The following is a 24,288-nucleotide window of genomic DNA, read 5'->3' on the forward strand; positions in this document are numbered from 1 at the left end:
TCTAGCAAGCCCTTTGAAATTTTGCATGCCATAGCCCCCAAGACAGTGGATATAAAAAAAGCTTTTAAGGTAAAAGAAGGTATATAAAGTGGAATCAACTCTCACTATTGCTGTTGATTCGGACTAGGCAGTAACTGCGATAACCCCGTCCCCGCTACTTTTCATGACGATGTCAGGTTTGAAATAAGTCAAAAATTTGACCATCGAAAAAAAACGTTAACACCGTAGGAAAAAAACGGCTGTAAAATATGCCTTATAATTCTAACTTTCAACCTAGCATCTTTTACCACATCAAGCGCTTTAAAGGAGAAACTTGCATTTAAATAAGTAAATCAAAATTTCGCGTTTTATAATGGGGCGTACCAAACGAGATTAGATTATACGATATAAATTAGAAATGAACCTCACGATTGGCGTTAAGCTGTAAGAGCAGTCTGACGACAGTGTCCTGCTGTTGCTTGTACCCCCCCACATCAGCGTGGAGGATGGACTTGGCCTTCAGTCGTCCCTCGCGAGGCAGCACAGAAAGGAGAGCCTTGTAGGCCTCCAGATCATCCTCCACCTCGTACGCCCGCATCTCCTGCATCGCCGCTAGGATGAACTCATTAAATCCACGTCGCGCGCTTCCCGAATGGGCCTTGTAGAGCTCTACTGCATCCAGAAATGCTGCCTTCTTCAGCTGCTTCAATTGCGAGCGCTTCAGACCCATTGTAGTCTGCGAGGCCTTTGCTAACTTATTCTTCTCAAAGCTTTTTGAGACCTCTGCCCAGCTATAAGAGGAATGAAACGTTAACGTTAACTGATCAAACAGGATGCTAAAGGCTAGATGTGAGGAATTTGGCATACATGAGCTCTGCGTGAGTAGGCTCTGACTGAGGCTCTGTCTTGGCGCTTGAAGTTTTATCATCACGCTTCTTCTTCAAGAATGAGAAGAATGTCCGGTTGCTAGAGACATTCCATTGGCCGAGAGCACCAACCAAATTCCTTTGACTGCCTTTCGAAATTCTATCCAGAGAGCGCAGCTTACATTCATAAAGAGAATGCGAAACCAACCAAAGTTAGCTCCATCAGGACTCATATTTGATATGAGCACAACAAGTTGAAACTAAGGCGTCGAAATCACAAAAAGGGAAGTATGTTGTAGGAAATTTATTGACATAAATACATTAGCATGGCGTTTGGCTATGCAGAAGGGTAGGAAAAGTCACTTGCTAGTACTTGATAGTGGTTTGAACAAGTTCGCAATTGTGACTACCATCGCAGAAAGGGGGGGAACCAGTCTGCTTGCACATGCAGAACCACACTTCAGTTTTTCTATAAAATAAGTGACAAACCAATTCACAAACCGTACCGTTATGAATGAGGAATCAATAAGGAACACAAAAACTGCAGTGACAACAAAGGAAAAGAATATTTAAAAAAACGAAATATGGGACCCACTTCTCAAAAGAAATCTTGATTGGTTTGAACATTAGCTTTTGGTTTCGAGCAGGCCACTTGTGAATCAAACGGGCATGATGGCCATCGCAGAAGGGTTGTTCTTTGCTCTGTCCACATGCGCACCACCAATATATCTTCTTTGCCTCACAGATAAATCGAAATGGATGTTTATCGGCGATTTTAGGACCTGTTGCTAGGGGAAGTTCGTCTAGACCGAATTTTAGAAGAATGAAATTATCGATGGTGTAAAGACCTGGTGAGAAAAAAATATACCTGAAGAAATGTCAAAGGCTTCTACTGAGTAAAAATACCTCGGAACTTCGGAGTCTCAGGATGAGGCGGAGGCCGCCGATTGCCTTCTTCATCAAAACGTTCAGAAAAGGGAATATAGTAAGATCCGGGTGATAAAAACCGTCCACCGCGGGTCAAAGCAACGAGGAGAAGAGGTCTTTGGAGCAACGGGCTTTTCAAGTTTAACATAACTAAAACTAGAAGATAGGTTCGGATTTACTTTTATATTACCACAAACACATTTTCATATCGTACAAGTACTCATAATCCGAGGAATTACATTTCAATAGAGTTAACTGGACTGGCTGATCAGGTACACGGGAGTATTATAAGCACTCAAAATAAATGCACAACATAAGTAACCACCAGTTCTCTACTCAGTAACAACTGGGCTGCACAAGTTGTTCACCGACTCAGTAAATACACGCTAGCAGATTCGACTAGTTTTGGCTAAATATGCTATACTAAACGCAACGCCCACCAACTTATCGCTGACACTGACACACCTCCCACCACGTTTCAACAACGACGCGAAACGACTACTCGTCGACCCTTGACACACAACTTGACTGCCTTATTGAAGAGCGAATTAAAACGCATCAAATTGGTATCTTTGCTTAGCTTACTAGTGCATAAGCTACTTTTATTGCCAGAAATAATCATTTAGACCGCAAATATTCAAAACCTTCTTCTAGTACATATCAACTTTACCAAAAGACTTCCATTTTTGCTGCTTCCTGCTAAACCGCTCTATCCCAATAATTTTAAGTCTCAGGTGTTGTCGAAGTTCAGCTTAGGCACACTGGCACGTAGAAAGACTTACTGTTAGCATAGAATAGAGATAAGGGACTATATCAACTTCCGTAAATCTATGCCCCATAGTAGAACTAAACCGTACGAAATCCAAACGAGTGCGGTTAAAAACCATCTAATCGCTTCATGACGTCCCTCTTCATTTAGTCATCGTTACTGAGTATTCTCTTTGATCTACGTCCTGCGCTGGTCATAAATGAGCGACCGTTAATCTGTAGACCATTCACGCCGTAAAAACCGCACCCATCAAATCCCTAATCGGGAAGATTTTTGACTCCAACACCTTTTATACGTGTTAGCTGCTTTATTGTAGCAGAGCTTTCGCCCTATTGGCAAACTGTATTGAGGGAGGAAGGATTCACTGACCTAGTACTGCTCAATTCTATACGGTACGCTTTATAATCCAAACGTATTCATAAAGAATCACAACCTACAGGGTCTAAAGAGTCCACGTAACGAATCTCGAAATCGGACAGACTGCCCGGGCGCCGTACCTGTAACACTTCACAGACGTAGCGCCTTAAAGGACCAAGCGTAGCGACCTCCATGATTAATGTCCACTAAAACTCTGCCCCAGCACGTCAATTTATCTCTTAGAGGTGGGAAGTAGTCAGAAGTTCTCGTTTAAGGCTTTAAAACCGCCATCTTCTGCAAAAAACCCCCCACCACCACCAACGAAAATGCTCAACTCAAAACCATAGAAATTTTACTGATCACCCAGCTTAACACTGTTTACACGGAAGAGGTCTGACATTGGACACTAGAATAGCCTGAGTATCGCCAAAGTAAAACAAGCTCATATACAAGGTGGAGCGGTACGCCTCTGTACAAGGAAAACACAAGCCCACGCAAGGCTAAAATTAGTAGATCCTATCATGATGAATGTTATCATCCGGTATAAGTGGACGCCGTACTTGTCCCATGGGGACACGTCCTGCCCCGGGATGGTACTGGTACGGTCCAGGTCGCTGATGCGTCCCCATGTGATGGCCACCGTGGTAGTTATGGTGTGCCTGTGGAAGCTGCTGATGCTGCTGTTGGACTCCACGAGAATGACGTGGGTTGGAGAAGAACTCCAAGTAGCTCGTACCCTCTCGAGAGAGGACCTTCAGATCGCCTGGAGGTGGGTCTTCGTAGAAGTAGTCATGGGAGAGGGCCTGGTCGGCAGTAAAGCGCTTAGAAGGATCGATGACCAACAGTTTGTCGATCAAATCTATGGCTGTAGGAGAGGAGACCTTGTCTTTTAGACGCTCCCGTACATGGCGTTTGATGTCGCGCGGAAGTTGGGCATCTCGAAAGGCATCCAAACGCTCAACTCCTGGCCACACTTCCGAGTTTATGGAGCCGCAAAGATTGATGATCAGCTTTAGTTGAGCCAGCTCGTTATCACCCTGACAAATAAGATTGTTTTACTGGGATATCTGTAGTGAACCCACTTTTAGGATGGGTCAGACACAATGGGTTTACAATAAGTGTTGAGGGCTGCACTATTTCATGTTGTACTTCTGACACTACAAATAATGAAACGCCGAGTAGTACCATAGCATCGATAGTCAGAGTGGCAGTGACTAACATTGGTTTCAAAAACATCAATTGATCTTACCGCAGTAAAGTTTTATACAAGCTACGAAATAACTCAAACCAAGTTTACGAAACAGCAACTTATGCTTCAATTCCACAAAAATAGGTGGACTACAGGAAGTCTAAATGGCATTTAATACCGCTTGAAAATGGAAACAAGAGGATGGGCACCGATTCTAGGCATTAAAGCATCCAAAAAATGCCTCTGAATAGTAGACCCAGTTACCTGCATTATAGGAAATTTTGTCCACAGTTCAGCCATGATACAGCCTGCTCCCCACATGTCAACAGGTTTTCCATAGTTACGGTCGTTGAGGAGAATTTCCGGTGGTCGATACCACAGAGTAACCACTCGGCCTGTGTAACGTGGTGGTCGATCCGGGCGGGTGGAAGCAACAGTCCTTCGTGCTAAGCCAAAATCCGCAATTTTCAAAACTCCGTTTCTGTTGATCAAAATATTGGCCGCTTTCAAATCTCGGTGAAGCACATTGTTTCTAGGACGGAAAATCAAGGTCCGATTCCGGTAAAAGCTGCAGTTTTAAGGAATAAAATGCATAACCTTCCTATTCTCCACATAAGATAACCGAAGTTACAAATACATTCATTCGGAGAATAGTGTGTCCATCATCATCTAGTTTAGTAGACTTCAAAAGACCGTCTGACTAAACAAGTGGTGATATTGTGATATTGCAAAAACTTCAATTCAACTAATAACAATATTCTTTTAAATTGCACATCCAGCAATTTTAACGTATAAAAATCAGACGGTCATTTGGGGGATAAAACACGTATCAGACTATCAAACGCATGCAAGTTTGCAGGACTCACTTGTGTAAATAAAAAAGCCCTTTTAAAAGCTGAAGCATAATGGCTTTTTTAACTGAATTCGAGAAATCAATCCTTTGACTGAGACCAGCGAGATCATGATCACAAAATTCAAAAACCAGGAAGAATTGCGGCCGAAAGCATGAACGCTCATCTCCTTAAAATGGTCACACAATAAGCATCACCTTACTTGTATTGTAACAAACATCCTTAAGGCAGACAATATTTTCATGCTGTAAGGATTGTAAAATACGGATCTCGCGAATGGCAGTTATTGGAAACTTGAATTGCTACTTAGCCAAATTAAAAAGCACAACATACCCCCTCCTTTTCCTGCTCCATTCGGATCCTTTTCAAGGCAAAATGCTGCTTTGTCATTCTATGCCTAGCTTTAAACACTTCGCCAAACGTTCCTTGGCCGATTTTTTGCAGGCGTTCGTATCTATCAACCGGTGACACATTTGGTAAGCGGCTAAGGATGTCTTCAATATTCCTAAAAACTCCACTGTAGTCGGCTTCCAGATCTTCTACCATGCTGGCAGAGAGCGATGGCTCAGAAAAAATGCTAGCCGGCATCACACCGCCCAGGCAAATACAGCTGCCAAAAGTTAAGCATGGCGCTTTCAGTCGTGGCCAAAATAAATAAAGGCGTGAAAAGCCAAATAAAGGAAAAGCACACTTAACTACCGTACATCTAAGGCACTGTTTTAAGACATTTAGTATTTTTGTTTGCTTTCCACTACTTTAGTCTAGCGACTACGTTTGGATTTCATGCGTAAATAACATATACTTTTGCAGCACTTTAATTTTTACTGCAATTTACGATAAAGCAATTGTAGTACCCTGGACCGTCACTGCAATTGTGATAAGGGCAGCAATTTGAGAATCCTTAAAGTCTTAGGATAAAGCATTTTTAAAACATGGATGGGACTAGGAGACCACTATTTTGGCCCTAAGTTCACACCGCGAAACATTCGAAATGTCTATACGGACTTTAGTGCTACCTCTTCAAACGAATCGTCAGATCACTACATGAAACAAAGCAGTGTCATAACATATATTTCTCAAGCATAGGCGGCAATCGGCACAGCCCGAAGGCCGCGCAACGAGTTGGAAGTGCTCGCCATCATACTAGGACAAAATTATGCACAACTTATCAGCAGAAAATCTCCACCTACTATCCATTGATCGACATTATAGGTTAGACCGTATTCTAAAAATTCCTTGGAAAACAAGTTATAGGTACAAGCTGAATCAGGTAAACAGAGCCTACCATTTTGCAGACAAAAAAGTAATATTTTTAAATTTTCCGTCCTCATAAAAATCATAATAGGCTGGTAATCTCAATCCAAGCACTTTTTGCCTCATATTTAAAACCATGATGAAGGCAAATGTTGCCTTTGCCCCATCAGCAGAAGAATTTGAGTCTCTCTGCGACTAATGCTGTGGTTATTCAAAATGTAGCAACCTTTGAAATCGTTTGTATAGATTATTTTTTTTAAAAGAATAGTCATGTTGCCTCCTCAAAACAATAATGATGCGTATTGATCGTAGGACGTACATGGAAACTTTCTGTCTTTTCATTTGCTAATTCGGAAGAAATCTTCCATCAAATGTCAACAAAAATTTTTAAGTCGCTCTGCAGACTGGTCCGCTGGAGGAGGCGAGGGTTAGAGGCGGGTGGAGAAGGGAGAAAGTTTGGAATGGACTGACGTGGTGGAAGATTTCTGGTACCGCATATAAACGTGGAAGGAGAGCCACCAAACGCAACGCACATATACTAAAATTCCCCCTTTTTTCCTTGGTCGCTTCCTCCTCCCCTCCGTCTGCCTCATCCACCTGCGGTAACTCCGTCCCCAATCAGCGAGAAGCCGCTCGAAATACCTAACGAGCATTTCCACACTTTTGACTGACCCCGGTGAGCCACCATTCCCTGTAGGGAGGGCATGAAGTTGGGCAGGCTGTAATCTTTCACAGAAATTATGTGGTTGCCTTTTTAACCATATAATAATACGCCACTCGTCTGACTTCTTGAGCTAAACAACGATAATTGATTAATCAGGTTGGTTTTTTCTTGTTTATTTCGAGGCAAAAATTTACCGTCATCCATTCTATTAGGTAGTGCTCGCACTTTTTTGGTTTTGGCGACGTATGTGTCACTGAAGGAATGAGTTTTGGTTAACGCTGCTTTACGGTATGATTCAAAACAATCGAAAATGAGCTAATTTTGCCAGGTGGGAGAATTCGAGAGGCGATTATTTAAAAAAAGTACGCAACTTACTTGAAGAATGAAGTAGATTGGCCAGGAAGTGGCAATGGTGACTTCTGGATCATATCTTTCATTTCGATAAGTTGTGCTATTGTCAAATTACTCCGTCGACAACAAAATTCGCATTGAATTATTAAAAGTGCCAGTCGAGTTGATTTTTCCATGCTCCAACGTAGTTCTTAAGATCTCAATTGAAATTAGCCAGGTTGAAGGAATAATTTTACCAGAAGGAGGAGAGTATGCCCTTTCATTGAGGCTACCGAGATCCCATCCGCCTCAATGAATAAAGGTGGGGACACTAGTAACTATCCTCTCGTTTTGTATAACCAACGTCTGACTACCCTTTCTACCGTTTCATTCGCTGTATTTTTACATCAGATCTTAGTCCTGGAAACATTTTCAATCACATCTTCCTTTCAAATTCTGCTATGGATGCAGTATTTTATCATATAAACAACGAATGGACATTTTTCGTAATAACATCCTTTGTTCGTGTTGTTGCGCTCCAACTTAACGACTGTTCTCCTTCTAAAATGCTCTAAATCAATTCAAAGCTGCCACCACTTAACTCATTTTTTAGCTACTTCCATGAAGTTGTGGCCTAAGCAAGCCTAAGGCCATCTTCCAGTTCCAACTGTTAGGTTACTAACTTCTGAGAAGGTCCCTAAAACCAAAACCTTTTTTTGAATACAACAAACCCATTAGTAGAATAGCAAAAGTAAGCATCTCGAATCCGGTAGTTTTTAATTCACTAATTTATGGTGCGTTGGTGAACTAAATGCAGCCTCGAATCCAGCGATTCGTACCTGCCGTCAAGAACATCCAAATGATCTACAAATCTGGAGGAGCGCACCTAATTGGGAGGGGCATAAACAGAGGAGTTTGATGAGTGAAATACTCCAGACTCCACTATACCTTCACATTTGTTATATTACACCCACGTACTTTCAAAGTTCTACCTCTCCCGTCGTCTGTTATGCCATCCAATCTGCAATTATGCCTGCATGTGTCAGTCGCTCACAACGGAGACTACAAATGACACCGCTTGGATTTACTAGCATACCTGTTTTTATTTCTGTAGCATTTGCATTGACTTCACTCTAGGTTTAATAAAAAGGCTGTGGCTAGACGTAATCCCCACCACCACACGAGGTCAACGATGCGTTGTGGATTGAAGACTTTGAGACTTCCCATGGAACTGCATTACTGGAACCAATGGCTCCAAAATACATCGTCGATGTCAGCGGCGATGATCTACTGGTACCTCGAAAGAGCGAACTGTCGAGATCTCCGCATCTCGACTACAAGTGTGTGTCCTTCCGCTAAGACTACTCCACTGGCACACTGCTCCAGCATCTGCCCTTAACTACTATAAGTCCAACAATGCCGCCAGTAACTCCTGTTCTTTTATTACGGACTCATACTCCTTTTTAACTCAAATAAGGAGTTTTGTGTCCCGAATTTTGTGTCTTCTTCTTTGTATGCCTCATGAATGGTGCAACAGTCGTTCCAGCAGCTGAATGAGTGGTTAATACAAAATCCGATTGATTAACTGGAGTTTAACTGGAAATTATTTGCTTATAACGTGAGCTCTTTTATCGACACTATGAAGGAATGGTGGTTCCAACTACTTTCTAAGATCACTACCTACACGAGTTTGATATGATCCAACGGAATCCTGTAAAACTTCCACTTTTAAGGTACAATTGATAAACGGGCTAATTTAAAAGGTCTATTGGTATCGTCAATTCCCTTTTAACGAGAGGTGGTGTTCTGTAGATTTGCGGTGCTGTCGAAGGTTATCCACGTTTTGAACGATTCAAAAAACGGTGATTCCTTCACGCACCATCAGGGGCAGGTTGCTGCAACTAAGGCTTCTCATTCATTCCCCAGTGGAGGACTGTAAGTACAATCAAAGTTCAATTTGCTGTCAATGCTGTCAACCTATCATTGGTTGAAAGGCGTTCGGGTTGAGATAATTAGGCCTAAGTGAAAAAGAAATTGTCCTATTTCACTGTATTCTTGAGTGTGGAAAAGGAAGACTTGCCTAATCTATGCCGATCCCAAATGTCAAATGCACAAATTATTTTCAAGGTAAATTCAAGCCCACGTCGAAAGTAGCGATGCTTTATGGAAGTCATTGAATACACCACTTGTGCAACTTAAAAAACACCAAAAAGCATCTTAAGTCTCATAAAATCCCTCACTACACTACTGCTCATCTCACTAGGTCTTGAGTGGAAAAGGTATAATGCAGCATTACTCTTAACATTATTCTGTCAAGTTGCGATAAGATGAGTAGAGCCCTGAGACTTCTCTGAAGATGAGGTAAAGCATAATACTAGGACACAATATATGTTTTCGAAGTGCTGGACTCTGGGATACTGGAATGGCTGGGAGTCCACACAGCCACACAGAAGTACAATGGCGGCGCCCATATTCAGCCGCTTTGTATGGCTACTCTCCTCTTTTGAATGTCCTCCTCGGCACCCGCCTTGACCTACCTTCTGCGCCAGCCACCAAAACGAAATCTGTGCTGGAAGGAAAAGCAGCCATGAGCCAAACGCACCAGTCATCGCGTTTCCACGCAACTGAGGGGATACTTGATTGCAAAATCACTGATCCATCTTGGTGATGCTATTGGATCTGGAATTTCGTCCTATATGGAAACTGGGTTTGGGTACGGAGGAATGTGCTGGTCATTTCGTATATCCATCACTGTTCGTAAGGACACAGGCCCAGAAGCAGAGTTAAATAACAAAGGACGGGATTTAACATGGTACCGTGGGGATAGGGTTTCGCGTCTGTTCCTCCTCGCCATGCTGTTTTCACTTTGTCGCTGCTCAGCCCTATCTAACTGTGCGCCAAGCAGCTATTGGAGAGGTGGAGGAGGTATCGTGAGTTTACCTGTTAAATATATTCATACATCCACCGTAGATAGCTCCTTAAAGAGCCCTTCTGGTTGGTTCGCAGTTAGTGTCGCCGCAGTTGTCAACAGCTTTCCTGTAGAACACAAGACTAAGGTGGTGGCCGAATGTAGACGTCCTTTTTAGCTCCTCTGTTAGGAGTCATCACAGATTCTCACATTCTCAGCACATGCACTTCTTCCACCCCACTAATGTCTAACACTTAACACTAGGGATCAGCGTGGTTGCCCTTCAGGAGGGGGTTTGCTTTCCGATGCCACTAATGCAGTACCCCGAGACTTCCCTGAAGACGAAAGAAGACCTAACACTCGGTAGGATATGCATATGTATTCGACATACAGTAGGGCTTGGAGGCTACTGGCGTAACCCGAAGGCTAGTCTATAGGGCGAAGGCAAAATGGTGGGGCGTCTGAGTTGACCGTTCACCAGTGCCGCGATTTAGACAAACAATCAACGTATTACAGATACACTGCCGTGTATGCACCACCTTCTCTTCGAGGTGAGAACAATGCTAAAAAAAAGCCAGTTAAAAGACTCAATTTTATTACAGAAGCACCAAACGCGCAAACCTTTTGACTGTTTGAATCCTAAACAATAGTTTAGTTTTGGTTCCCTTACATGCTCCCAGTAAATCTTTAGCGCCAGCTAGTTTTTAACATATTTCTGGCAACAGCCAACTCTTTCGTAGATACCTCAAACAATTAATTTGAGGGGGTAGTAGCACTAGCCTTCCCGATTCTTAGAAAACAATCCATTTAGCAAATCTGATCAAATGAGCCGGATAAATAGGAAGGTATTTCTTGAAGAAGATTGAGGGTTTGTACAGGTTCGTGTGTTTCAAATTCTCCAATTGACATTGCGTTTTGCGAATAGCAGTGAGACCGATCATAGGCAACGCATGTAATGGTTTTATCTAGCTTCATTCCTATAAACGACTCCATCATAGAGGCATTCAAACTGACCTATCAGTGCCTGATTTTCAAGTGTTCGGCTCTTAGTCTTCCCTCAATAATTACGCTCCTACATTTTAACTATTACTAAAAACGTTAATATGTCACATCAGTAAGTTTAAACAATTGGTTGCGCGTCATTTAAATTGCAAACCTTCAGCTGGTGTTAAGGCCGCCTTATTGATTTATTGGTTTTTTGCATCTTCAATGCTGTTTTATTGATTTATTGATCGAGTATCAGCGGCTTTAAGTGCTTATCGAGAGTTTTGATGACAGCCTCGTCGGAGAGATGTGTGCTCACACACCCGAGTGCGATGGAACACGGCGATTCGAGATTAAATCCGAGCTGGAAAAGCGACTGTCTCGGCTAAACCTCGAGGTCCTCGACGCCAACTACAGACGTCTGAGTTTGCACACAAGGGCACGTGAGCACAGGCCGGTTACAGGCACGGAGTGTCGAACTGAAACAGCGGAGGCACCCTCAAGTAAACACGCCCCTCCTTCGCCAGCACCCTGTAGACCAGCGAAGACGTGCGGTGGAAATGACAGAGAATTGTACAAGAGCAATGTTATGCTGATCATAGGCGCTGCGACGAGGTATCGAATCGCATGCAAAGCGGATGAAAATCACTTGATACAGGCCGCTGCGAATATTATCACCAACACGGCCATGCGTAGTCAAAAGTGAAGACATAATTTTGCGCATTCCCTCGTTTATAAGACTTGTTATCCGGTTCCACAACAACCATATGGCCAAGTGTGTGTTCAAACTTTACCAGATTAAACTACCGTATTACACAACCTCCAATTTTCCCGTCCGCCTTGCCAAATTCTCTTCAACGGGACCAAAGTGGTATTCGGAGTAAATCCAACAATCTAGTGTGCAGTGGCACCGGCTTAACTTTATTGCGTGGGGAAAGTGATACATGGTTCGTTTAGATTTTAATGCATTTGAATACTAATAAACTCTTGCTCTACTCATTTCCCACTAAGAGTAATGTCAACATGACCTTGTATTTTATAGAAGAGATGCTTCGATTTAAAAATAAGGAATATGTACTGTGAAAAAGGGTTGAGAACCGTGGAAATGCACGTATTTCGACTAACAATAAGTCTGTTTGCATCGTACACGCCTAGCGTGCTTTCCTAGAGCTTGGTAACAAGGCTTTTTGTGCATATAAGTTCCCTAGTTCAAACTCCATAAAATAAAAGCGGATTCAAGAAGCTACTTCTCCCGTAATTAAACTCATTGGGGAGTAGATACTTGTATTCATACGATGAATGACCCTTAATACAGTAATCAAGGCGGCGGCTAACAATAATCGGCAGAAAAACACGAAGACTTCACGAACAAAGTGTTTCCCGTTCAGCCCTGTTTACAGTCTTAAAAGGACCACCTTGATAAAACATGAATGGCGCTGACAGCGCTGGCACCGGCTAGCCTTTATACCCCCCCCCACACCCCCTTCAAGTAAAACCTTCCTTTTCACATTTGTATACTCGCCCTGAGAACCATAGAGAAACAATTCATCAAATAGTTTACTCAATTCAGTAGGTATTTAGGTACTCCCACTAAATAATCAGCCTAGATATTTCGCTCTCGCAGTTCAGGTATGTTGGAGTTTGGTATAACAAAACAAAATACCGTAGCTATTGTAAACAGATTAAATGTATTCATCAAAACATTGATAAAGGAAAAACTTACTTAATCGAAATCGCTCCATAAAATTACTGTCAGTGATAATAAGAACGACAGTACACAAAAATCGACCTAAGTTTTGGTTCTATTTTCCGTCCCTAAAATGAATTTACTTTAAACAGGAAGAAGTGCACTGACTTTTGGCGAGATAAAAAAGAAAAGAGAACAGGGGATTTTGCCCAGGTTCAACTTAAGGAACTGGGTGATCTTAAGGGCACAGTTTTATGTGGCTTTCTGCTTGTAACCTATGAAATTACGTGCACGCAATTTTGCGAGATTTATGCTAACTTATGATGCTAACAGTTGCACTAATTATATAACAAGGTGTAATACGATAGTGGTTTATCCCTCGGTACTGGTGAGGCGCCACTTTTGGACTTTGAATCAGCCCCCTTGTACCTCGTTGGGTGGGCTGGCCTTTTGGGCCATGCCAGTAGCCCAGACACCTTCTCTGCGGTGAATACATATTCTGTCCGAGCGTTTTGTCTTCTTTCGTCTTCAGGGAGTCTCGGGATGCTGCAAAGGTGGTGCCAGGTCCTTCGCTACAGTAGCACCCATTACGAATCTAGATGGAGTTCAAGAGCGTCACGTCCTCTGCTAAGCGAATTGCACAGTGTGGATCCATTTGAGAGATAGTGCTGCAGCAGATGATATTATACAGCAAAAACTTTTCAAGCGCATCACCACGTGATGACGTTTATGACTATAAACGCGTCTATTTATAGCAATATGGCAAGCAGTTCATTGGAGACGAGTTTGACTCCTCCAAACTTAATCTCTTTCAAATATGACATCATGCAAAACACGAGAATAGAGCTGTTGCAGAAGTTGGTGATGCTTCGATAACCTCCCCACTTCGTGAGCCTTCACCGCTTGAACTGTCCACACCAGGCGCCTTCCTTTTGTGAGGTCTAGACGGAACCGCTTTCCGCGGCCGTCAAAGCACCGTTCAAAGCATCTCCAAATGCGCGATGAAGAAGTGCACAAGTTTGAGCTTTGGCCACACTGTCAATATCTGTGTGAATATTTGTCTAGCCAACGTGATCGAAGCCTTGCCACCAGGGTGAAGTCCAAATTGTAAAATTTTGATGAAGCCAAACTGTACTTAAGGAATAGCCCTTACCCCGGCCGAGTGTATAAACTCCGTTGAAGTCTCTCCGCTGTTAAAATGCCTAACCATTAATTTTCAGAATTTCTGCCTTTTGAAAGGGAACAGCGAGTGGACAGCACATTGGCGTGTGGTATGGTGGAGTTATGCGCAATAAAAGCGAGACAATAAAGGCAGGGCATCGCGAAGGCGAGGTGGATCAGGGGCGAGCACGATCGCTGGGGAGAGATGAGAGGAATCCCCATCACGAGGTAAACTGATGTGAGCCCAATCAAAATCACCAGATCAGAAGTGGACCATTTAAGCCACCTTGAGTGAACACGCAGCAGGCGGGGAAATGTGCCCTACTGCCTGGTCCATTCTATACTTGAGTTACTCAATCCAATTAATGACTCCTGCCACTGGCATCCCTGGGATTGACATCAGCTTCACCTCTAAATGGACGTCATTTGGCGGTTGTTCAGTGTTTTCGTCCTTATTGGTTCGAATTGTCAGCAAAATTAAAATATAGATTTCAGTCGGAAGTCCTGTTGTTAATGTAATACCTTAATTGTTTAACCCTCAGTTCGGATAATGGGGTCACTTGGGGGCTCTGCCGTGGTGCATTCGCGAGGTAGCCGAGGTCCTGACCCATGCTAGCAGCCCCTAAGCCCTACAGTACGCTGACAAGACATTCAGTTCTAGTATTATGCATCCTTTCGTCTTCAAGACATATCTCGGGGTGCTGCGTCGGTGGCAGGGAAAGGAGAGCTGACCTAACGGACCACTAACCCCATTTCTATTACTGAATGATATATCTTAGCGTGACGGAAGAAGGGCATAAGCAGCAGATGGGAGAATCTGAGACAACTCCTAACAGAAGGGTCGAAAGTGACGTCTATCCTCGCTAACTATCCCAGTCCTGTGAACCACATATTGTTACAATATTAATGTGGAAAAAATTAATGGGGTCCCGACGATATAACATCCAATGCCACCTAATTCAAGGCTCAAAAAGTCGAGATGTAGTTGTGAGACAACCTTTCCGTTCATTTCCTTCAATTTGAACTCACGAGCATGGCCGGACCCCATCCCCCCTTGCTACATCCCCATCAATACAGAAATTTATCAAGCAACAGGATTGGGGACTAGGGGGAGGGAGCATGCAAAGGACGCCGTTGCACCAAGAAAATTGGAACCACGGAGACTGGAGAACAGGTGCAACTCAAATCATAATTAAAACAAATTTTTTCCTATCACAGCACGCCCTATTGATAACGACGTCGTAATAAAATCGCCTTTCAATTGCAACGTCAAAAGGGTTGTGATAGTTCCCGATTTTTTGACATTCTACTCAACCTATTCACAAAATAAATTTTATTCAAAGTATACTCCGTTTATTGACAAGTATGTAACAATTTACAGATAAAGATACACTCGCCTCCACAACTCAAGCATAGGATCTACCAAAGAGGCGATTTTGGATTTTTTTGAGTTTCTTTAGCACGGATCTAAAAGGCAGAGACAAATACGTTAACAGTAGGAACACACGAGGAGCGGAATAAACGACACAAAAAGCAGACCTCATCTCTGCCTCCTCTCTGGTTTCAACGCCGGTGACGACGTCCTGTGGCGCCAGTCGTTCGATTAGTTGGCCAACAAATCGCCTCAGTTGGGCTAACTGGTTATCCTCCGGATCGGTGAGCCATTCCGCAGGCAGATGAACGGTGATTGCCTTCAATCGCTCCGTCACTGACTCCCACACTGCCGTCTCACCCAACCACCCTCCGTCTCCACCTGTGTCCGACAAGTTGGTGGTGGTGGACATTAGGCTGGCCAGGCCGATGAGGATGTAGCGATTAACAAGGCAAGTGAAAGTGATGTGCTTCAGTGCAGCTGGTGCTAATAGATCATGCCACTCGAGGAGGTTCGAGAGAAGCTGGAACAAGGAATAGTTCGGCATTCATTAAATTGGTTGATTGAAAGTAATAAGGAAAGAAGGAGAGATAGCGAGACAAACCTTCATAGCAGCGTTCATCTGGCGATCAAAAAAGAGGCGACTAGGACACTGAAGATCGGACATAATTCTGAAGATAAACAAAAGTAAAATCTTATGTTGGCGTAGTGTTACAGGCCTTGATATAATCCCCATCACGAATGGGATGAGGACAGGCAAGGGAGAGAGAGAAGAGCAGTCACGATACACACAATAAGCCGCCGAACAACTCTATTTGCTGGCGCGCCTTTTACATGCGTAAAAAAGGTGACGCAGACTGAAGATCGGTATCTGACCAATTTCTAGACCCTATTCACTTGTAATGGAACTATTTGTCAGGTTAAAATTCAATGATGGACCTCTGCATAAGTGCTTCGTTTTTCTGATTCTATTATTTGTCTGTTTGATTAAAAGTGTAATATAACTACGGTTGAGCCAGTTCTATGACCATTTACGTGGACCTTAGAGCACTGCACATGGCACCTTTGTTGCCATACGATGATTTTGAAGATTCTCCTTTAAAGACAACATAAGGTCGTACAATATTGGCACCCCACATTGCAGAATTGGAGCAAGGGTAAGGACTCGTAGATGGAAATGCTAACAACTAAGGTGAAGGCTTTGACTTCGCAAGCCACACATCATGGTTTCAAAGTTATCCGCGTCCTAACCACTAGCTCTGCCTAACTTCAAGTCTACAGAGGTTCAGTCCATGCTTGCTGTGTGATCAATGCTGAATGTATTTGGTGGAAGTGGACTTACCGTTTAGAATAAAGAGGTATGAAGACGTCCATCTGGATGGTGTGTTCCATACGCTGGAGGATGGCTTCAAAGAGGCGCTGAGTGGCCTTGCTCTCCGCCGAGACGGTGGGCCAAAGGGTAGCAAAGGAGTGCACCACACTCACCAAGCGTTGCGTCTGACTCCACGACATCGGATCCCACGAGGCCGAGACAATTTCTACATTTTGGATGAGGAGTGGAAGAGAGTACAATATGAGAAAAACAACTTTGTCGTGCAATTACGAGGGAAAGTGAGACTCCGACAATGTACCCAACGTAACTTACTAGATATTAAATGTAATCAAGGGGAAATAATGTATTATCCACGGGTGCTTATACCTCTAGATATTTTGCTATAGGTACTACTTCAGTCGTTCAGTCCATCACTGTTCTTATAATAAGGCTCTTTTCACGCTCAAATGGCAAGATTTTTAAGCCGACTTCGAAAGAAGGCCAAGCCTGCTTTTTGTTGACCGTCAACAATAAGTACGGTTGAATCTGCGGACTCAGTGGAAAGACCATTGAAAGCATGCCAAATCTTTGGAACTACCCCAAAATCCCGAGATCCACATAAACATCAGATATAAAGTTGAACTAGGTTAGAAATAATTTAAATTATTATTTAAAAATATCTGCAATATTAGAACAAAAAAGGTGATATGCGAGGTGATAGGTGGATATGATACACCACCTCACCATGTTGTTTCCAGGCAAAAAAATTCAAATGGAAAAGAGATTTGCATATGGAATGTACTCCCGTAGAATACTTTCCAGGCCGTGACACTAGTGAAATAAGCAAAATTCGTGGTATGAGATACGAACTGATTATAATATCTTTGTTTACATTCTACGGTCAAAATCTCCTTGGAGAATGAGTTCAGTTCTTTCTTTACCCAACCACAAATCCATATCGCGTTGGAAGCAATGTGACATCTATTTGAGAAATTAACGAGAACATTCAGATCTTGCCCTAACAATTTGTTTCAAAAAGAATTGTTTAAACAGTGGCATATTTCGACTTAGAATTGCGCCAAATGGAGAAAGATTAGGCTCATAATGCACGCAATCTGAAGTAGAAGAGGAGTGGGTGCACACTTCATGAGCTCAATCGTGGACCTTAACGAGGCTGGCATTTAAACATTGAGTTCAATTAAAACTCTTTTCTGAAAGTCCCTTGCAATTAAAACTAAAGCACAGGAGGACTGGAAGGGTTTACGGGAACTTTTGATGAGAACCAAGTAGAATACGGTTAGACTAAACCAAAAGTGATTCATGTTGATGATGATGGTACCCTTATTTAGAAATGTAGATACAGAGAACGAGCAAAATGTTACATAGCCGAGACTAGTGGCCATATGATGATATGGGTATAATAGCTAGAACAACTCATCCAAAGTAATTTTACAGAAATCATGCTTGATAGAAAGCATTTATTTAGACAAAATGCAAAAAAATTTAAGTGGTCGAAGTAATAGAGGTTACAAACTGAGAGTATTCTCCTTAATGGCAAAATATCTAAACGACTGTTCAAATGACTTTGCAGGAAAGGAAATCGCTTTGCGTTAAAGTGGTACTAAAGTTATCGAAGAGTGAAATATAAAAGTCGAAGTATGAAAAATAATGAAAGCCATTCCAAAGCATGCACGTTTAAGATAAAAATTGGCAGTATCTGAGATTTCACAATGCTGCAAAACATTACAATGGGTTGGAAAAAATAAGCGCCTCTTGCATGATTGAAATCGAACAACAGTATTCATTGAATTACAGGACGCGAAAGACGCGTCTGGAGAAGAGACAAAACTTTTCAATGGTTATTGGGGAAAAACTTTTTAAAATATCAGCAGATTATGGTAGGAAGGCGTTTAAAGTGCGTAAACCTCCAATGACTAAATCACTCATCAAAGCACTGATTATATATGGCAGTGAATGTAGGTAAAGCGGCTAGACAGACCTGTAAGTCGAGGCAGAAGGACCTTTTCGATGACTAAAGGGATAACGGTGAGTTCATGCTCGGGGGAGGTGGAGAGGGTGAGGAGTACCTTCCGCTGCGCGTCGCCCTCCTCCGAGGCGTCCGTCTCAAGGTCTTCCACTTGCTGGAGGTCTGCGAAGTAGTCCAGGAGGCACCCAAACCAACCATACTCATCGAAGAAAGGACAGTTAGCCTGTAAAAGAAGACCACGGGATTTACACACTGGTGAAGGTAGTAGTAGCAACAAAAAAAGGGTGCTTCATTTAGTCAACATGTGTTTCTAGACTATGGATGACAACGTTCTGCCACTCTAATGGTAGCTAGTGCCACGATACCACAATTAACCCCCGTTAGCTCTAACTCCAATTCCTCAGATTACAGACGTCGGACGTCGGGACGCTTTGTTCATTGGTGCTGCAAACAGTTCACGACATTTTAGCCCCAATAATAAATTTATTTTTGAAAAAAATGATATGTAACAATCTTCCAACAAACTGTAGCTTTATAATCCTGTCAAGAAAGTAATTCGATGGACAATCATAGACTAAAATACGAGCTTTAAACAATGCCATCATCATGACAAATAGACCAAAAACGATGAATGCGAAATTTCACAGATACCGAGTCTCCAACTTTGTGTTGCTTCAAGAAAGCCGGTCTCCCAAACCTAAGTAAATGTGATGATTGCTACTAACTGCTTCACTATGCCCTGTAATTTGGTTAGCCCTGGCAAATAAAATAAAATAAATTTTGAAGTGCAATAGGTAGCTGGACAACTATGATAAGATAGTAAACAAGACACTGAAACTTGACTGTGTAGGCATAATTAGGTAGCATTGAAGCATCTACTAAGCTTGCATAATGAAAGTTTTTGCAATACTAATACAAGGATCATTCACATCGATGGTGCTGTGGATAAAGAAAAAGGAGGGAGACACTGGAACTAACTGAGTTAGGACAGAAAGAATCCCACGCTCTAAACAACAGATAGTCAGAATTCATCTGTTAAACAAGCCACTTTGAAAGCTTAGGTCACAGCAGCTCCGCTAGTCTCAAATGGTTTTGAATAAAGACTAGCTTAAAAAATGTCAAACGCAAAATAACCTCTAAGCCAAAACTTGCGCTTTACAGAAATACTACCAAAACGGAATGTTAAAAGTTTATTAAAGCCGTGTGAGCCTACCTCAAGAGGGTTCCAAGTGAGCATCTGGAGGCGAATGAGGGGCGCAAGGAGTTGCGGCAGACACATGGGGATGTAGGCTTGCCCGTAGCTCCTCACCGCCCGCTCACGCCACTCACGAAAACGTTGGAGAATAGCGGGAATGCTACAGTACTCCTCCACCACATCATCGAAGAGATGCTCCGCGTCCCTCTTTATGTCCCCTAAAGTAGGTGAAAAAGTGTGGCATTCATTTAAAACCAGATTTGTCTTTTGGCAGAAAGGATTGAGGGAAGCATACCAAAATCAGCTGCGCGTTTGGCAATAACGGCTTGTGGCTCCTCGTCATCCGAACTAACGCCCTCGCAGGGCGGGGACACACCGATTGTAGCTTCGATTCGCTTATCGTAGGCTTCATCAGGTTTCCTTTGTCTGCGTCTTCGTGCACTAAAAAAAGCCATAGGGGTGACTAGAACATAAAGTACAATGCTGCCATCAAATAGCATGGCTAGATGTCTTGGAGCAAGCAAATTCAGCAGACTCGAACCCGTTCCATCTCCTATGCTTCGTCCATCACGTTGATAGTGTACCCTAGCTCTTCTGCACACCGTTAATAAAATTGCTTATGAACCCTTACATATCGAAATGTCTTCTGAGTTAACGGTTGCATCAATGCGCCCCCATAATCCTCGAATACTTTGCATCTGATTGCCAGTTATCTTTTACCTCTAATGAGGCATTGGATACAGTGCTTAAAATGCTCGTTTTTGAAAAGGGAAACCTCCCCCCATGAGTAGCCATTAGGTACCATGAGCAAACAGCAATGAAAGCATTAAAAAGGAGAAGCCATGAGATAAATCCTACCGACGAGCTTCTCTGTCAGCCTTGCGTCGTTTTCGGGCCTCTAACGTTTTTTGGCCCGTAGTATTTTCCCCAGTGGTAGCAGGACCTAAAAGCACAGAAAAAATTACGGTCATTTTGCCAGTCATTAATAAGTGGTAAGAAGTCGTTTTAAAGAGCAACCCACCGGCAGCTTCATCAGCCATATCCCCAACATCAGCGCGTCTCCTGGCCATTAAGGCGTCTGCACGCTCGCGATAGAGGATAATCGAGCGCTTGTCCATGTACTCAATTTTGAGCATCTGAAGAACGCACAAACTATGTAGCCATTTGCGTATTGAGTCACATTGAACGAAAGTTGCGTACCTTTTCGTTGAAACAGGAAATCACATCACGCACGTACTCCCGCAGTTCCATATAAAAGGCCAGTATGTTGGCGAGTTCGGGCAGTTTAGTTCGCGAATCGGAAATTGTGGCCTGCCCACGGCTTAAATCCTCCCTCAATGACAATAGCTCCACCTTGTTCTCCTGCATGGCCTTTTGCTTCTTGTTGAGACTAATAGAGCCGGCCAAAAATTGATACATTTAAATAGTAATAGTAATACTATACACATCAAAGTGCAGGAAAGGCGCCTAAAACTTGGTTAATTGTTGATAATAACATAATACAGCAAATGATCATTTATGGCCTTAATCACCGCCAAAAATCATACTCAAATCACAGAATAATCAAATTAGGTTGGAAAAGATGCAGAAGTAAACATTTTCGCAACAAGGTACACAGAAGTCGTAGGTGTGGGAATAGGACATAAATTTCATTACTTCTACATAAGTCAGTATTGCTTTCAGTGATGCTTCTCCAATGAAATGCTTGGGACTTTTGTTGATATCAACATTCATTCATGCGTGGTGGCCAAGTTGAAAGATCAGATGCAAAGTATTCAAGGCATACTGATAAGCTCTTCGCATGGGTCAAAATAGCTGAGAGTTAAACGCTTTCAAATGAAAGAAATGCCATTACCGTTCTTGAAGAAGTGACTTAATCGAAGCTAGCGTGACGTCTCCAAAATCTGCCAGACGACGCGATGGCTTTGGAAGAAGACCTCCATCTGCAGGCGGCAAAGGTTCAAGAGCCTCCAAAACAGCTGTGTTCTGAGACAAAATGGCTTGGTTTAGGGAGGCAGAAATCTCCAATGGAGGAGAGAATTTAAGTGGTTTACTTTGCTCGAGACAGCCTTTTGGATTTGCTGACGCTCCCAAGTGTCATCCTCCTCGTCATCATCTCCATCATCATCACCATCATCGTTCCTTTCCTCGCGTTTAGTCTTGGACGCAGTTTCTACGTCCTCAAACATGGAGCGACGCTCCTTGTCGCCCTCCTGCTCGCGCTCACGCCTACGTTGCAGACCTCGCGAGATCTCCACTCGCCGACGACTTTTAGGATCGCGGTACTCAGCGGTCAGCGTGAAGGCAGGCCGGCGATGGTGATAGATGTTGGCCCCACCCCCCTCATAGTCCTCCTCTTCGTCATCGTCCTCTTCCCTTTACAATCATCAATATAATTGCACAAGAGAACGTAATCTACTTCTTGTTACTTTTGGTACGAAAAATGTAGTAATTCAAGTAACATTCCACAACAATTGACGATAGACATTCGACATGTTTTAAAACGCACACGACATGTGCATGGACCAAGCGATCGCCCGTAAAATGTGTTTCAAAGGCAAGACAGAAATCTCTATACTGAGTAAAAACGATGCCACCGAAGGAACTTGGAAATGACCGAATCCGCAATAAATGAATCAACACGTGGACTAGGAAAGTGGCCACAACGCTTTGTTCGAGGGTGCATGCTAGTGTGAGAGGCAGAATGTGGACTTATCATTATAAGTAATCGTCCACTATACATTGTTACTTGCAATTTTGCAGTCATCCACCAACCATTTAATGAGATATTTGTAGTCAATGAGATAAAAAGCAATCGCGGTGCTAAGATAAACCGTGAAGTGACGTCAATGAATAAAGGCAAAATTTATCGTCAGACGAGGTACTAATTACTTGTGTTAAGATTGAACCAATTAGCAAAGTGAGGAGAGGGACATAAACTCGCTCTGGGCACTATTATATTCATAGTTGTCCATAACTTATTAATAAGTGCGCAATTCAGCAAATTCAAACCAAACAATGAAGGGAGCGACTTGAACATTGGGGGTAAATAAATAAAAGCTAATGAGGCCACTGACAGGAGTAAACAATCTGAGCACAATTAAAGTAGCAAGTGAATCGACAAGTAAATTTAGTGAAGAGGGAGAATACAATCCTCCATTAACCGTTTAATAGAACGTAAAATACAGTAAATACAAATTAAAAAGCGGTCCAAATCGTAAGGGTAAAACATAATTAGGCAAAGACGTCAGTACGTAGTTAAATTAGCAAACGAGGAAGGGTAATAAAATCCTTAAAAATGCCTAGAATACACTGAACTTTAATGAATGGATCGAGACAGAGAAAAAGTACCTGATTAGACGACGACCGTCATTACTCGATGGGTGAGGAGGCGAAAAGTTTTCCTCCTCTGCCTCAAGTTGGAACTTTGCCTGCTGCCGCTGTTTGCGAACCATGTGTATTGTGCTAGCGTCGGGAATTACACCCTCTACAACAAAAAAATGGCAGGTAATTGAACCTCATCAGGAGTGCACATTTTATGTTGTACTCACGTTTGAGCATCGAGGAGAATTGTTCCGAAGAGGCTCGATTCAAAGGTCTTACTTTGATGGTCTCATCTTCATGTGTAATGTCCGAAGAGCCCGAGGGCTCTTCCAACTTTACAGGATACTAAAGACTAATCAGCTGCAAAAAGAAAACTTGCTGATTGTACATGCTCTGATGGAAGACCTTTGGCAGCAGAAGGAGAATCAGAAGCTATCGATTTTAATGAGCTTTTGCCCTCCTTCAGCTGTTTTAATGCACGTCGGCTATGCGCGGGACGTTTAACCTTAAAAGCCTCTGATTCTAGTAGGAAACACTAAAGCAGGAAAAAGCCAAAATTTACCCTCGAGATCATCCCCAAAACTAAGAGTCACTTTACTACCCGATGGACGAATAGGGGCCAGTGGATTAGCGTCCGGAATCTGTGATGGATCAGATGGAGATTCTTCAGCCTCTCCGTCTGATTCCTCCTTCCTTTGTACTCTATACGCCCGCCGAGGTTTACGGAACATTAGCCAGCTAAATAAAAGTAATGACTGCGGCACGATACAAAGAAACGAAAAGTATGACAAACCCGGGGGTAATTTACAAAAGCGATTAAGCGGAGCACTTGGTAAACATTGGAATGGAATATTAGAACACTGACTTTAAAGACAAACGCACGAATATACTTAGATTAGAAAAAACCACTCAGTTAAAGCAACTCATTTGGTCACGTAGCCTGTCAAACATTTAAGACTACCATGTGGGCTTAGAGCACAACACTATGGGTAAATACACCCGCACTAAGTCATATACGAAATGTTGCGAAAATGATGTGGAAGCAAAAACGCGTCCAAACAAACTCGACCAGAAAGAACACCCAAGAACAGGCCAACGACGATGCAAAGGTGCGCAATCATCCAAGGTCTATTTAAACAAGACCCTAAATCGACAGGAATGAATAGACTGAT

General features: G+C 42.8%; 4 protein-coding genes across 4 annotated transcripts; 1 reads left to right on the top strand and 3 right to left on the bottom strand. All coding sequences in view use genetic code 11, as the record gives it.

Moving 5' to 3' along the window:
- Positions 1-391: 391 nt before the first annotated feature.
- On the bottom strand, positions 392-709 carry EGR_02788 (Evolutionarily conserved signaling intermediate in Toll pathway; the record flags this gene model as incomplete). Its single annotated transcript, XM_024492037.1, has 1 exon — positions 392-709. One exon carries the CDS (start codon positions 707-709, stop codon positions 392-394), a length of 318 nt encoding a protein of 105 aa, XP_024353531.1.
- Positions 710-3,404: 2,695 nt separating this feature from the next.
- On the bottom strand, positions 3,405-5,526 carry EGR_02789 (Cell division protein kinase 9; the record flags this gene model as incomplete). Its single annotated transcript, XM_024492038.1, has 5 exons — positions 3,405-3,935; positions 4,352-4,655; positions 4,954-5,107; positions 5,141-5,240; positions 5,272-5,526. 5 exons carry the CDS (start codon positions 5,524-5,526, stop codon positions 3,405-3,407), a joined length of 1,344 nt encoding a protein of 447 aa, XP_024353532.1.
- Positions 5,527-11,385: 5,859 nt separating this feature from the next.
- On the top strand, positions 11,386-13,346 carry EGR_02790 (hypothetical protein; the record flags this gene model as incomplete). The annotated part of the gene is made up of 2 exons (XM_024492039.1): positions 11,386-11,780; positions 13,298-13,346. The coding sequence occupies 2 exons, from the start codon at positions 11,386-11,388 to the stop codon at positions 13,344-13,346; spliced, it is 444 nt and encodes a 147-aa protein (XP_024353533.1).
- A 1,986-nt stretch (positions 13,347-15,332) lies between these two features.
- Positions 15,333-23,847, bottom strand: EGR_02791 (GC-rich sequence DNA-binding factor; the record flags this gene model as incomplete). The annotated part of the gene is made up of 16 exons (XM_024492040.1): positions 15,333-15,393; positions 15,466-15,821; positions 15,903-15,969; positions 16,641-16,836; positions 18,610-18,820; positions 19,811-20,010; positions 20,088-20,233; positions 20,651-20,735; positions 20,814-20,928; positions 20,993-21,182; positions 21,648-21,778; positions 21,847-22,168; positions 23,144-23,279; positions 23,344-23,461; positions 23,505-23,638; positions 23,679-23,847. The coding sequence occupies 16 exons, from the start codon at positions 23,845-23,847 to the stop codon at positions 15,333-15,335; spliced, it is 2,637 nt and encodes an 878-aa protein (XP_024353534.1).
- Between the last annotated feature and the right edge of the window lie 441 nt (positions 23,848-24,288).

This window comes from Echinococcus granulosus, assembly GCF_000524195.1.
Source record: "Echinococcus granulosus chromosome Unknown EG_S00013, whole genome shotgun sequence".
NCBI classification, from domain to species: Eukaryota; Metazoa; Platyhelminthes; class Cestoda; order Cyclophyllidea; family Taeniidae; genus Echinococcus; species Echinococcus granulosus.